The 15,818-nt window shown below is 40.5% G+C and overlaps 1 protein-coding gene and 1 long non-coding RNA gene across 4 annotated transcripts in view; one reads left to right on the forward strand and one right to left on the reverse strand.

Annotated features, from left to right (window-relative positions):
- Positions 1 to 5,620, forward strand: part of LOC144060303 (TRAF3-interacting protein 1-like) — an 8,977-nt gene extending 3,357 nt beyond the window's left edge. The window contains exons 6-13 of the mRNA XM_077579705.1: positions 77 to 100; positions 1,311 to 1,395; positions 1,472 to 1,558; positions 1,624 to 1,747; positions 2,084 to 2,120; positions 2,242 to 2,315; positions 2,822 to 3,039; positions 3,139 to 5,620. Of these exons, the coding sequence (XP_077435831.1) occupies positions 77 to 100; positions 1,311 to 1,395; positions 1,472 to 1,558; positions 1,624 to 1,747; positions 2,084 to 2,120; positions 2,242 to 2,315; positions 2,822 to 3,039; positions 3,139 to 3,301 (812 nt within the window). The 3' untranslated portion in view covers positions 3,302 to 5,620. The remainder of the gene's footprint in view (positions 1 to 76; positions 101 to 1,310; positions 1,396 to 1,471; positions 1,559 to 1,623; positions 1,748 to 2,083; positions 2,121 to 2,241; positions 2,316 to 2,821; positions 3,040 to 3,138) is intronic.
- LOC144060304 (uncharacterized) lies at positions 477 to 11,581 on the reverse strand. 3 transcript variants are annotated; one of them, XR_013295897.1, is made up of 7 exons: positions 11,320 to 11,581; positions 11,064 to 11,144; positions 9,546 to 9,684; positions 6,465 to 6,630; positions 5,067 to 5,171; positions 2,797 to 3,297; positions 477 to 2,087 (listed from the first exon to the last, which is right to left on the reverse strand). It is a non-coding gene; the product is annotated as an uncharacterized LOC144060304 (long non-coding RNA). The 3 variants fall into 3 exon arrangements; XR_013295895.1 differs by lacking the exon at positions 11,064 to 11,144; XR_013295896.1 differs by lacking the exon at positions 11,064 to 11,144 and having other exon boundaries at positions 5,067 to 5,175.
- Between the last annotated feature and the right edge of the window lie 4,237 nt (positions 11,582 to 15,818).

Below are 15,818 nucleotides of genomic sequence, written 5' to 3' on the forward strand. Positions count from 1 at the left end.
GAGGAAGGGCCGCCTTTAGGAATTTGATGCCATGATTGTTTGCTTCATGATGTTGTGCTTTCTCTTTTGTCAACAGACGAATCGGACAGTGAAGCCGGCGGTAAGTAGAAAAGAGATCAGATACTCTCAAACGCAACTTGGCCAAATGTTTGTTTGCTTTTTCATCATTTTTTGCAGTAGAGGGGTTTTTTTTGTGTTAGTTTTAAGGCTGCAATAACATCTTTTGACCATTTTCTTCTTCTGGAGGCTTGTTTTTATAAAAAATAAATAAATAGTGTTTGTTCTTCAGATTTGTATATTTTGACAAATACAATCATTTTGGACTTGGATCACTTTTCTTGAACTTGTATCCACTACTCAAGTCCTGCAATCATATTCAGTTTTATTGGTTAGAATCCTGGGGCAAAATAGTCAAGGTTGTATGAAAGAAAAAAGAAAAAAAAACTAGGATTAGGAGAAAATAAATAAATAAATCCTCCAAGTTCAAGCATTCGTTTAATATATATCAATTAGGGCTGGGCAATATGGCCCAAAAAATTTAAAAAAAATTATTTTTTCAGTCATTCAAAGACAATTTTAATCGATTAATCTAATAATATTTAAAGGTTCCATTTATTCACAAATAATTCTTGAGCAAAATGTTCAGACAACAATAATGTATACTGAGTCTAAATCAGTTATAATAAACTTAACATTAATAGTTTGTGCTTAAATGCCACAATGAAGTCGTTCATTCTGCCACTTGTGAAAAATAACATCTAGATGTAACAAATGATAAGATTTTCATAATCCAGAAGACAAAATTCAATTTCACGATTGAACAAATTTTCAACAATTCCATTTTCAAACTCACCATTAATTGAATTCATACTAATATGAATAATTTTTTTAAAGATGCTAACTAGCATGAGCCTGTACTAGCATGTGGACACAAAGACAACCAAGCCAAAGCACGACTTGTTTTCTAAGTCCTCTTTTTCGGAGGCTTTTGAGGGTGGTGGGCGTGGCCAAAAAGAAAAAAAAGGCCTTAGCCTAATAGCATCAATTGTCATTTATGTGAACATTTCTGGAAAACCCACCATCAAATTCAACTAACAAGAAGAGTCAATAGAAAAGAAACAAAGATGATATTAAGTTGTGCTTTTTAAAACATTTTTTTTTTTGTTCTTTTCTAAATTTGTCAATTTTGGGCACCAAAATGTGACGATTGTCAATGAAAAATAGTTTTTTTGTTTGTGCAGGTGTATCTAATGAAACGTCCCTCAAGTGCATACTGAACCTTGAGTCACGTTTGTCGTTTGTCTCCAAAGGCCCTCAGCAGGGTCCGAGTCCTCCTACCAAGGAAAGCGGAGATGCTGCAGGCTCCTCGCTTTCATCCGACGTGGCCTCCTCCAGGTGTGTCCGCCGCACCCGAGTTCACATTCCGAAGCAATCCAGTGCCATTGATGCATCTTTGGTTGCCCGGCAACAGCCGAACGGCGCGGCCCACCAGCGCTCGCCGGGCTCCGCCTCCGGTCAAGAAACAGGAGAGCTTCACTGAAGTGCTCCCACCCGAGAGGTGACCTTTGACATTTTGCCTCCAAACAGAAGGCATGTCGTGTCTTTCCTTCGTCTCCTTTCCAGGCTTTCCAGTGCCAAGTTGTCAGTCATCAGAGACGGGAAGAAGCGGTCCGACGATGAAGATGAGGAAGACGAGCAGTTTCTTGTGGCAGAGGCGGCCCCGGAACCCGCAGACGCTCAGGAGAAGGCGAGCAGAAACATTAGCATCATCATTCCATTTTCTTCTGCTCGTTAGGGCCGACTGGAATCGACTTCAGCGGATTTTGGGCGAGCGGCAGGGTGCACCCTGGACTGGTCGCCAGTCAATCATGGGCGCAATCGCAGCATTTTTGTCTCCATTTTAGTGCCGAGATCATTCCAGTCGACCATGTTTATGAATTTGCAGACTATGCTACACCTGACAATTGGGTGGCAAAGTAGACTTTAGACCAGCTAAAAGCAGGTCCAAGTTGTGGCGCAGGTGGTCTGGCATGAGTGAAAGTGAAGCTCTTTTTAGCATCATCGCGTGTCTCTTGTGTTGCAGGAACCTGCACAAGACCTCAGTCGTGAAGAAAAACACGGTACATCGCTCACATTGTTGTCCCCCTTTTTGTTTCTATCGATTCAAATAGGATGTTTGATACTTTCAAAATGACTTTAACAAGCTCTCACTTGTCTTAATGAATGTTGCAATTCATGCAGGCGGACTCGTGAAAAAGATCCTTGAGACTAAGAAAGACTACGAACATTCACCATCTTCCAATAAATCCAAAGAGGTATTTTTTTTTTCTCTCCAATAACACTAGAATGGTTTTGAATAGTAACTGTTTGATTGCTTGAGATAATTTGAAATGTTCTGTGCATTTTCTTTATTTTTCGTATATATATATATATATATATATATATATATTTTTTTATATATATTTTTATTTTTAATTTTTTTATTGTTGTGCTTGTTTGAGATAAATACAAATCAGTGAAGTGAAGTGTGGAGAGTCTCTGTCATCAATAAATTAATTAATTTCTTCTTTGTATTTAATATAATACAGTGGTACAAAATTGTACAATAATTATAGCACTTCACGTTTTCCACATTTTGCTTCGTTATATCCTTATTGCACTCATCCTTATTAAGATAAAAATATATATATATTAAAATGGACGACTATGTGATTTAAATACCACGTGAGGAAGAACACCCCCCCCCCCCCAAACAGGAACAATTATCAGAACAAAAGTTATTGTGATCGACTTCACCTGTTTGATCCTCTTGCGTGTTCAGAAGCTGATGTCGGAAGAAGCCCGGAAGAAGGAGCAGGATTTGGTGACGCGGGAGGTGGAGCGCCTGCGCACGTCCATCCAGTCGGTGTGTCAGAGCGCGCTGCCGTTGGGGAAGATCATGGACTACGTGCAGGAGGACATCGACGCCATGCAAGCCGAGCTGCAGAGCTGGCGGAGCGAAAACAAGGAGCACGCGCAGGCTTTGCTGCGGGAGCAGAAGTGAGGAACCGTTTTGCTTACAAATTGGTCAAAAACGTCCGTCTGTCCGTCCGTCCCAGAAAGTCAACATCTGCCCGCGTTGTGTTCCCGCTTGTCCAGAGTGACCGAGCAGGCGGTGGAACCTCTCAAAGCCGAACTGGGCGAGCTGGAGCAGCAGATGAAAGATTACCAGGACAAAATTTGTGCCATGAGGTCCAACATCCTGATGAACGAGGAGAACATCCAGAAGAAGTTGACGGCAATCATCTCCTCCAGATCCTGAAAGGAGAAATTGACAAACAAGCATCACAACGTCTGCTGCCTTCTGTGCATCCGTTCCACTCGACTATGGCCTCATCCGAATCTTTTTTTTTTCTTCCCATAATTAACTCATGCACTAAAGCAACCCCCTTCGCTCCCGGCTGTTTTACTGGATTTTGACAGATTTTACAAGACCAATTGCTATCAAAACATGGAAGCTACCAAAAAAAAAAGATAAGAGGATTTTTTTTAATATAGTTGCAGCAATTAGCATTAGAATAGAGCCAAGTTTCATCAATATTCACATTCTTGTTGAAAAACATGTCAAAAAGAGCTCGTTGCAACATGGCTCTGGCTGATCTCTTATACTCTGCTGTCACCTGCTGGCCGTTGTATATAACTACCATAGCTTTAAGCCACCTCTACATATCAGAAGCTGCATGAAAGCTTTCTGTTTGCGCTTGCATTAAAAAAAAAAAACATTAAAAAAAAATACAACAACGTATAAATACGTTTTTGGGAGTGAAGAAAAAAGTATTAAAAACATATTTACACGTTTTTGGGTTTGAAACACTTAAATGAGTGTCGCTCTGCTGTCGCGTGGTGAACATTCTGGTGCCTTTGATTTGTGCCAGAAGGAAGCCGAGTCATTAATAGAAGTGCAAGCAAGCTCATTGTAAATAATAAGTTGCACTTGAAGGTTCTTGTTATGTTGCACTTGCAAGAGCAGAAAGCAGCGAGAAAACATCTTATGTAGGTCAGAAAGTTTGATTCATCTCGCTCTTAATTATTCAAACTTTGCTGCATGTTTTTCATTTGAAGCAAGCGTGAGCCGGCTTTTCACAACTTTTCAAATATTCCATCTGGATTAAAAAAAAACTAAAAACTTCACGCTGTTTTAAGCCGCAGACTCTCCTAACAAATATTCAAAAGTTTTTGGTTAGACTTTGTGACTGAGATCCTGCATTCAAAATCCGTTTTTATTATCTAACGTTGCCTGTCTCATTCAGATAGCGATACATTTGGATTTTGTGGGTTTTAGCGAAGGATTTATTTGGCGACCAGTCCAGGGTACTCCACCTCAAACTCGCACAAAGTCCGCTCATTAACTCTTTGACTGCCAGACGTTTTCAGAAAAGGGATGCCGTGGGTGCCAGCCGATTTTAAGCATTTTGACTGATCTTTTGACTGATCTTTCAAGGTCCACAGAAAAATTTGTGTTTGGACTATGGAAACACACATACTACCAAATGAAAGATTGGACTCTCATCTCATCTCAAAGTTAGTTTTTACCTTATTCCGTTTTTCAGTAATCAACAATAGAAAATGGTTAGTTTCACCTCTGTTTTGAAACAAACGTCTTTTAACGTCTTTGGCACTCCTCTGTAGGATTTTACGTTATTTAACGTTTTTGGCAGTCAAGGAGTTAAGAGGCTGTGACGAATTTTGGACAGGAAGGGAAAAAAAACCTCGAAAATCAAATGTATTGGGGGTTAATTAGAGGCACTTGAAACGTAGCAGGGGTGTGTAGACTTATATTCACTGTCGAAGAAACATCTCGCAGTGCAGTTTTACATCATAACTAAAAATATATATAAATAATAAATATTTTTCTGAGAAATCAGCCTCCTTAATAAAATATCTTTGACGTGCACCAGAAAAATGTGAAAGCACCAACAGTAGCACACACACATTTATTTATTTTTTATTCCCCTAAAAGCACAATTGTGTTCCACACAATTCCATAAAAGTCTCCCTCGGGCATATTTGCTATTTTGATTGCTAACCTTGGAAGAGCGTTTGCTTTCTCCTTGGGACTGCAGCGGGACGTCGTCATCAAATTTCACATGCATGACTTTCTCGGCGGCACGTTGGAAAAGCGGTTAGCGATGCTGCCTCGCAGCCAGAAGGTCAGCAAGGAGGGAAAAAAAAACACAAAGTTCGCTCGTTAGTCTTTGAAAAAACTGCAACACAGACCAGTTGAAGCCTTGCCAAAACGGGCAAAATCATATTCCTACAATTGCACTTTGATCAAAATGCTGCCATTGTTTTTATGTTTGAAGAAGCTTGATGGGGGAAAAAATAAATCATTTGGTTAATGCTGATCATTTTAGTGATGATGATCCATTTGAAAAGACATGAAGCTGATTTCTAGGCTGCTTGATTGAAGACGGTGCTGACAAAATCTGGTTTCGGGGCATGACAAAAAAAAAAAAAAAATCAACAACCAAATAAAATGAAGCAACTTTCACTTTCAACACTCGCAAATTGTGAAGGACGTTGTGACACTTTAGCGCCGCCCTCAAAATGCAAATTCTCTGGATAAAATGCCATCTAATGTGTTTTCAAAACCAAAGTACGCACGACGCAAATGAGTCACGAGTCGACTTATTTGCTTCCTTTGCAGAATTGGATGAGGGGGAGGGGGGGGGGGGGGGCTTGTCAACAGGACAAAATCCGCCCGCTGGCATTTGGGAAGCCGGTAATGAACTCATTATCTCCATCTTGCATAATAGCAACGTAAACATGACACTGGTCATGCCAAATGAATGAATTCCAACTTCCTTCCTCTTTGTTTTAGAGAGCAGGTTATGCGCGCGGGTAATCACGCGGCAACTTTGGCACAATTTAAGGAGACGTGGCATGTTTCTTTCTTTTTCAAATTTTGCTTGATGAGTGCTTTCAGCATTAGCGCTAGGCTAGCGGTATTTTAAAAACAAAGCATGTTGTGAATTTAAATATACAGTGGATGTTATTGTTATTGTCATGTGTTTAGTTTTACAGTTAACGCCAACTGGGGTGTCGTTAAACGGCTTAAAGGACGCTTGGGCGACAACAGAATAACCAGGATAACATACGCTACACACTTGCTAGTTGCTAATGCATCGCAAGCGAAATGGTGCATTCAGGGTACTTTCACAGCGTCGGAAACTTCGGTTTTCTTCCATTGTAACGTTTTAAGGGGAAAATAATCGTCCATTCGGCCCAATTGTCCGATTGTTTTGCCAGATGTTTGAAGGGCAAAAATGGGTCGGACCCTGGCCGTTTCCCATTTTTATGCAAGCGCTCTGGTGCTTGTCTATGAAAAAAGGTCCCAACATGTATGCCCGTGAAGACAGTAAAAGCAGTTTAAGCCACCAAGCATTTGCTTGCAAGTTAAAATCTGTCCATGCAGCTCTGCTTACCTCTTAGCTTTGCCATAGCAGGGGCGTGGCACCTTTGGGGGATGTGAGTGTTTCTCCGTGATAGTGTTTCAGAGTGCGGTCTTAGTGGCTTGAAAGTGGCACTGGAACTTCAACCGGCCTCGTTGATCGCGACGTGGGCTGTGGAAACTCTTGTTCTGTGAACCAACTGGCGAGAATAAAATCGACATGTAAAGCGTCATCTCTGTTTCGGAAAGGATGTTGAAATGGACTTTGTCCGAGGCCTGTCACTGGCAAGGGCACGGAGCTATTAGCGGCGCTTTGCGCGCTGTTTTGACAATTTAGCAATTCAAACAGAGGCGGCTTGCTGCAAAACAGCTCATTAAGCAAGCAAGAGCTCCGGGTAATATGCCATAAATCTTTTTTTTTTTTTTTATTCGCACCCCCCTCTTCACACACGCACGGAATACATATCCAGGTATGAGATGCCCTCATCAGCGGGTGCGAAGATATTATAACGCGCGTCTGGAGAACGAGCAATTTGGCCACGGTAGTCAGAAAGGTCAGAATGCAAATGTCAGCGGCGCCTCCTTCCATTCTAATGACGCTGTCAGGTCGGCCGTGTGTTCGTGTGAAACGGGCCGCTGGCCGTCGGACACCCCCCATCCACCCCCCCCCCCCCCATTTGATGCCACTCTGCCACCAGGTCCGATGGTATAAGGAGGCCAAGAAGTTTGATCATTTAGTCGTGTCCCAATTGTTAAGGACACCTTCTTCTGATTGGGACTCATTTGGACAAAATTCCAAAGCAGGATTTCATCAAAACAAGTCCAGAAATGTGCCCAAAATGGCTGTTTCAAAACAAAATGGCGGACTTTTATGGGTCGTGTTACGATGGAGACGGCCACCAAATTTACTGTTGACTGGTGAAAACAGCGGCAGGGAGTGTTTTCATTTTTCTTTTTTTTAAGGTTTTTTTGGGCAAATCCTCAAAATTGTCATTCAAACTTTGACGCCCACATTAACTCTTTGACTGCCAGACGTTTTCAGAAACGGGTTGTCCCCACTGCCAGCCGATTTAAGCATTTTGACTGATCTTTCAAGGTCCACAGAAAATGATGTGTTTGGACTATGGAAACACAGATACTACCAAATGAAAGATTGGACTCTCATCTTTCATCAGAAAAAAAAGTTTGTTTCTACCTTATTCCGTTTTTCAGTAATCAACAATAGAAAATGGTTAGTTTCACCTCTGTTTTGAAACAAACGTCTTTTAACGTCTTTGGCACTCCTCCATAGGATTTTACGAAACGTTATTTAACGTTTTTGGCAGTCAAAGAGTTAAAATAATAATGAATCATATTTTTTTTTGCCTAAATCATCTCCTCATGATGCAAATTGTTCAATTTTTTGTGTTTCATGAAATAGCTGAAAAAATGACTTAAGCAGTTATTTGAACTCATTTGCTCCCAAAGACATATTTATACGTTTTATGGTTTTTTTATGCTAGTGCATACAGAAGACTTTGATGCAGCCTCTCAACTGCAGAGAACATTTAAAGCAATGGTAGTTATTACAAAAAAACGACCAGCAGATGGCAGCAGAGTAAAAGAGATCAACCAGGGCTGTTCCAACAAGCTCTTTCCCAGCAGTTGTAAACAGATTTGTGAATAATGGTGAAACTTAGCTATAGTCTAATGTTAATTGCTGCAAAACAAAAACAGATAGAATTTTTCATCTTTCATCAGAAAAAAAAAGTTTGTTTCTACCTTATTCTGTTTTTCAGTAATCAACAATAGAAAATGGTTAGTTTCACCTCTGTTTTGAAACAAACGTATTTTAACGTCTTTGGCACTCCTCCATAGGATTTTACTAAACGTTATTTAACGTTTTTGGCAGTCAAAGAGTTAAATGTTAAAAATCTTGGCAATCTAAACCGGCATGGCACATTTGTCAAGGATACTTGCTTGTGATTGGGGCTCATTCGGGCAGTGTAATCTCTGAAATTGGACAAAAATGGTTTCCATTTTGGGAACTTTTTCATGTGTTTGGGGCTTGTCTCATTCCTTTGGGTGATGATTTCACGTCAACCCCCCCCTTATGTCTTTATTGCCCCCCCCTCTGTGGCAGGAACTAAAAACGACTAAGCAAAAACCGCTTGTGGAGTTGATCATTAGGCTGAAGTCTTCCCAGATGTGCTGAGAGGAATGAGATTTTTTGTCATAGAATTGTTGTCATCTATATTTCATGCAGCAGTTGACATAACCCCCCCCCCTGCTGTCTTCTAACTTAAATCTCGCGGTCCCACTGCAGCTCATTACGCTCGTCTCGCCCTTCAAAAGGAAGCCAACCTCCATCTGTGTTCAAATTCCTCACAATATTATTTCAAATGGATGCACTTCATTTTTACGAACGGAGAGAGGACCATATATATATATATATATATATATATATATATATATTGTTTTGTTCTGCCTGACGCTCTTGCGCTTTTTTTTTTTTTTAAATAGTGCGCCCCCTTGTGATCTGTTGGATAAACCGCACCTTTATATTAGCCGTAGGGTCGAATGCACGTGAAAAAAGTAGCGGCTTATAGTCCAAATATAAATGTATGTATATATATATATTTATATACACACACACACAGCCAGCGCCGACCCGCTCACTCAACCATTGAAAGGCAACCCAAGACACGCTTAGGACCGCCTCCTCATTTGAATAACATTTCGTTCTAGCAGTATGGACCAAAACTGCCCAAATAAAAAATAAATAAATGACTGAAAGAGAAAATAAAACATAATTCAAAAATTAAATCCAAGTGTATTTATATATATATATATATATATATATATATATATATATATATATATATATATATATATTATTATTATTTTTTTTTTTAATTTTTGCATGACATTTTTTTATATCCGTTTTTATTTTCACTTTTAGTCATTTCTTTATTTTGAATTTTGGCAGTTTTGGTCCTCCATAGACCAGCACGTGGTGTCTAGTGGAACCGGGTCAATCGGCTAATGTTGCCGGTACCCGTGACAGATGGCTGACAGTCTGACACTAACATGCAAAGCATTTTTGTCTTCTTTTTTTTTTTTTTTTTTGCTTTACCTCGGGTCAACGTGAAGATGATCTGAAGACGAATGTCTAATCGCCACACGGGTGCTCTTCAATCTCCTTACTATGGTTTTCCCTTGAGATCCACTTCCCTTTACTATCCATTGGCCTTGAACGCAGCGGCGCCGTGACACTGAAACACATTTGAGGTCACACTCGCGGTGAGTAACGGGCGGCCGAGGTGGAGACCGATGTCGCCGTGCGAGTCTTCACATACATCAAATCCGTTGAGCAGAAAATTGAAATGGAAATGCGGGCGGGCCTTGGAAGAGAGGACGGCTTCCATTTAGTGGAGGGCCAACGCTAATGATTTGTCATTCCTTTCAGGGGCACGGGTGGCTGAATTAAGCCCCTCCTTTAAACACCCACGGACCACCGCACGCGCTCCCAAGTCACATTTCAGCTGCAGCAAAACTCAAGTGCAAGAGATGATATTTATTGTGGCCATGAAAATATTAAAAGTGACTAAAATGTGTCAAGTCGCCGACCCGCCCATGCAGGAGACTGTGAGCGAGTGTACGTCAAAAATGTTGGGTCAAAATCAAAACAAATCTGTTGGGCGGTGGTTAGCTCAAGACGTTGAGCACCCGCACCATGTATCGAGGCTTGTCCTCGGAGCAGCCGACCCCGGAGAACCTGGTTCGATTCCCGAGCCAGGCAGGTTAGTGCCTCTCATTTCCTATCTACCGGTTCAGTCAACTACAAAATAAAAATGGGCAGGTTTGGTGCCCCAAATAAAAAAAACACAAAACCACAAACCAAAAACATAAAAACAAACCACACAAAAAACACAAACCAAAAAACAACCAAAGAACTAAAACAAAACAAAAACCACAAACCAACTAAACTCAAAAAACAAAACAAAACAAAAACCACAAACCAAAAAAATGAAAACAAACCACAAAACAACCAAAAAACTAAACAAAAACAAACCCTCCAAAAAACAAACACAAAAAAAATCACAAACCAAAAAAATAAAAACAAACCAAAAAAAAACAACAACCAAAGAACTAAAAGAAAACAAACCCTTCAAAAAAAAAACAAAACAAAAACCACAAAACAACCAAAGAACTAAACAAACCAAAAAAACCTTCAAAAACCACAAACCAAAAAAATAAAAACAAACCACTAAACAAAAAAAAAACTTCAAAAAAACAAACCCAAAACAAAAAAATTAAAATTTTGCCAATGCAAACTATAATATCGTCTGATTTCCAAAACATCTGCCATGCTCGTTTTCTCTCCAACTGTCTCACTAAATCCAACTGCTAATGCTACTATAAAACTGTAATATTATTTCAAAAATATTTTAGGCACATGTAAACCGTGCGTAACTGTGCTGTTAGTAGGCGGTACTTTCATCCAATCACATTCCTCAACCCCCCCCTCCCCCCACGTAAACATTATATCCGTGAGCAAAACGTTGTGTTTCATCATTTGTTAAAAGGACTACACCATGATATTTGAAGCCCTTCCACAGTTAACTATAGGCATATAATGATGAAATCTTACCTTTGACACAATCGTGATGTCATTTCTTATGAAATAGGAGTTATTTCGGTGGCTATTTTTCTTACCCGGAAGTCCAACATTCTGTCCAAATGAATTCAAAGCAATCACTTCTTCTTCACATTTGCAGTGCCAAACGGCAATGAAATGACAATAGGCGGAGTTAAAATCCATTGGCTGACACTGATGTAAATTACAGGTAAAACATTTGCGCATCGAACTACGAATGAATGCGTGGATTAGTGGATAGTGCACTCACCCCACACGCTTTAGAACGCGGGTTCGTGACCTGCTGTGGTCTTTTTTTTTCTCTTTCTCCTCCTTTCCTCTAACCTCTCTGCTCCCCTCCTTTTCCACGATTTCTTGCAGCAAAGACCTGTTTTGTTTCAAATGTTTATTCATGAATTGATGGCTTGCGTGACCAAATGCAAAGCCCGTGAAATTTAGAGTCCATTTTAAAAATCTGTATGTTTCGTCCGAGCCACTTGTTTTGATGCATCTCAGGCGGCGGCCATTTTGTCCAGTGCTGACACCTGCTGGCAACTGAAATTGACGTCACAGCTTATGCACCTGTTTCCTGTGACGGTATTCACGTACATGCCACGGAGGTTTAAGTTATTGTGTGTGTGTGTGGTTGCGATGTTTTGATTGCTATGATGATGTTTGTAGTCAGATTGCAACAGTTGTTCAATAAAGCAAACAAACCTAACGGACGAACGGATGCTGCTGCAATCAATTATGTTCTCGCAGGATTACTCACCGTTTCCTTGTTGAATTTGAACAGCGAGAGGCATTTCGTGCATTTTTGTTCCATCCTTTCCTTGAGTTTTCATCACGACTTCATGAAGAGCTGGAGGCAAAGGCACACTTTGTGATCTATTATTTATTTCACGGCATCCGCTCTGGGATATCGACACTCTACGATGCCTTCATTTCCTGTGGAGGCTTCCACTTCGGTAATTCTGATTTCATTAAAATGCTGAAGTTGATCTGTTGGGGGTCACCATGTTGGGTGGGGGGCAGCTGAATAAATGACCAACAGCTAACTCAAAGATGAATTGCCATCATTGGAAGAAGAGGTTCTCTTAAAGGGGATATTTAATGCAAACTTGACTTTTAAATGACTTTTATGGGCCACTCCACTCAATCGGTGCCAATTGCTCACTGTGAGGCTCTCAAATTAAAATGAAATTGAATCGTTTCAGCTTTAAAACTGATCATAAGCATGTTAGAATATCAAGTTGAAGATTAAAAGCAGCATTAAAATACATGCCATTTTCCCACCATGACAAATACGAAGTTTGAAATGTAAGAAATTGACCTTGTGTGATTAAAAAAAGGGCTCAAGTCCCGTTAATATTAGCATGAGGTACTTCTACTACCGGAAGTGGTACAACTTCTTCTTTCAAAATAAGACTGATACACAGGAAGTACTGTTAACTGTGCAACTGTTGCCATTTTAAAAGCGTTCTTGGTCTCATTTGATAATTTTGTTTTAGATTCATGTTAGTTGAATAAAACATGACGCCTATTTATTTTTTTAATGAAGTTATATTGTATTCAATTCAGTTAAAAAGGTTCATAGCATTTTTTTGTGTTTTTATTTTTGTTGCTCTGAATGAAAAGGACATTTTGTTGAGAATACTACAGTATTATGTTGGTATTTTTGTTCATGCTTGACGGCATGTGTTTTGTAAAAGTACTGTATCAATAAAGTTGAGTATTATCTATTGCATGTGACCTGACCAATATTGATTGACCTTTGACCTATGTTGAAAAATGTGTGGTCCTTCAGGATGCGTGTGTGTGTGTGTGTACCTGATTTGATGTTTTTGGAATGTGTGTGGCCATACAATTCAATCACAGCACATTAAAAAAAAAAAACACTCTTCCAACACATGCAAATGTAAACTAAGAATTATTTTATTAATTTTATGTCTCTATCTTCATATATTTTCTTCTTCTTTTCTCTACACAAGTCCTTTTAAAAGTTAATCATCATGCGAGGTGCAGCGTTTGTAAATACATGCAAGGTTGTACTGTAGAATTTGTTGAAGGTGGTGGTGTCGGGGGGGGGGGGGGATTTCACACATGTGGGAGGGGGGCACTGAGCATCATTGAGCATTTACAAGTGGAGGTGCGAGGAGAATTCAGTTCAGTTCTTGCTGCCTTCGTCTCCCAGCCGAACCCCAAACGGGGACGGTTTCTTATGACATCATCGGTTGACATCTTCAGTGCAGTTGAAAGAAGAAGAAAAAAAAAATCTTACAAGCAGGCAGTCCTTATATACAAAAGAGCTCAGAAGAACAAAGTGTGCGTGTGTTTGGGGGCGGGGCATTAAAGTGACTCACAGCACAAACAAGTGGGGGGGGGGGGGGGTATTGCATGTCACTTTGGTGCAGGATCTTCTGCCGTCTTATGAAAAACATCCTATTTTCGTCCGCTTTACATTCACTTCTGGAAGATTCTCATTTCTTGATGAAATGTCACACGCGATTCTCGACGGTCCACAAGACGCCACAAAAAACCGCAGACAAGACACTGGAAGGAAAACAGACCTACGCTACTTATGACATCACACGTGTCAGCCGCTTGATGCTGAGGCGTCACCTTTGGTCGGTCGGCTACTACGACAAGTGGGGGTGCGAGGCCTGAAATTGTCACTGCAGTGCGGCGCCGCGGCCACTTGGATCAGAGTTGAAATATGAACAGTACAATCCCGGAAAGAACAACATTAAGAAAAAGAAAAAAAAAAAAGGGCGGCAAGATCTGATAACCACAAAGTTTGTTGTTTTGTATTTACAGAAACAAAGCGATGTGCCACAAGATGGCGCCAACCCCCTGGTTAATATTAAATCATTGGTGTCATTGAAGCATGATACAACTTTGTATGCAAGGGGAGGAGCTAATTACGACATGCAGTTAGGAGGCGCGGCCTCTTTAGAGTGCCTGGTTGTCAGCCGTGACGTGAGTGCCCGCCGCGCCACCCAGAGAAAGGCGGAAGAGCGAAGATGACGGAAGAATATCAAGTCTGACTTGACTGCCAACGTGCGGAGCAGGTTTTGTGCTGGCATGGCTGCTTTAGAGTGCCTCATTGTTGACGTCACCGAGAGAATGGTGAAGGATTTTTGTTTTTCGGGTACACGAAAGTCAGTTTTTGGACATTTTAAAATATTTTATATAGTCGTTTCACATTATTTTTCGTAGAAGTGAATGTTAATCAGCATATCTTAAAGAATTTGGGGTTGAGGGTTCGAAAAGTTATTGATTTTTTCCCCACCCATATGCGGATTTCCACTATTTGTAGACCGGCCCGGTTCCTATCCCCGCCCCGTGAGAATAATAAAGAGCTTCTCGATGACATCATCTTTGGTGAAGATTCCAGAGTATGCTTCAAGCAGCCTGAGCGCCCCCCCCCCCCCCCCCCCCCCCACACACACACACAGACACGCCCCCACTAAGCGGGAATGCGGAATCACCTCGTTTGTTAGGGAGCATCCCCTCATTTACGTGGAAATCACAAAGAGGTTGCAAGAACATCGCTACGAGTCACGAGATGTTGTGGTCGCGCTATGATGACATCATCACGGTGACTTGAGTCGGTTCAATTGGGCACACAAGCGATCATCATTGGGATGATTTGGAGCCCAATTTCCTCCTCAAAATAAGCAACGGTCAGATTATTGGATGTGTGTAAACGATTATCCGGAGTGATTATCAAGTGGTGGCAGAGTTTGGTCCAACTCAAGGCGTTTACAATTGTTAACATCAAACATGTTTAATATTGTCTTTTTTTTTTTTTAATTAATAAATCAGTGTTCATTCAAGTTTTAGTCATAATTTAGTCATCTGATTGTATTTTGAGTTTTAATCCAGTTAGTCGACGAAAATAAAGAGCAATTTAATGTAGTTCAACTTTTATACAGAAAATTATTTGTAACCGGAAAATAAGACATATTTTATACAACGGTGTCTATTAGCTCATTCACTGCCATTGACGGCTATAGACGTCAAAAATTCATTTGAACTGTTTCTATTAGTTTAGCATTTACGGTGGTTATGGTTCCAAATAATCTTTTAGACACATCTGACCGTCAGGCCTTTGCTCACGTTCTAATCAGGAGGGTCGACTCAAAATCCGTCCCGAATATCGTCATGTGTGAATCCGTCATTATTGTCACCGTCGGTTTTTTTTTTCCGAGTTGGAACACATGCTGGAGGTGTTTCAACAAATAATATCCAGCTGATATTAATTAAAGCTAGTGATGGGAAAATGAAGCTTCATGAAGCACTTGCGATACTTTTTGACTCCTCAAGATGGCACTCATGAATTCAAAGATGCAATGCAAATGTAATCAATTTTTATTTTAAACCAAGATCTAGAGGAGTCAAAAAGTATCGCAAATGCTTCATGAAGCTTCATTTTGCCACCACTAATTAAAGGTGGACACAATGTGCAAATTTTGATGACAGTTTGTCCAAAGAGGGGGAAAAAAAGAAAGTCTGATAAGAACAACAAGACGGTTTTGTGGCTCTGCCCGTTTTCCAAAGTTGCAACTTCCTGCAAATGACTTAGTAGGAAGTCAAACTCGGCTCTCCACTGTACAGACACTTGAGGAGTCTCGGACTTTAGGGTGGGGGTCTGCAGGTGAGCCCCAAATGTGTCCGTTTTTCACCTTTTCATTCAAATCGGACTCAATTGTCTCACGTCAACTCCAAAGTGACAACATTGAAAACGACGCTCACGTCAACAACTAG

Source organism: Vanacampus margaritifer, chromosome 11, assembly GCF_051991255.1.
Source record: "Vanacampus margaritifer isolate UIUO_Vmar chromosome 11, RoL_Vmar_1.0, whole genome shotgun sequence".
NCBI classification, from domain to species: Eukaryota; Metazoa; Chordata; class Actinopteri; order Syngnathiformes; family Syngnathidae; genus Vanacampus; species Vanacampus margaritifer.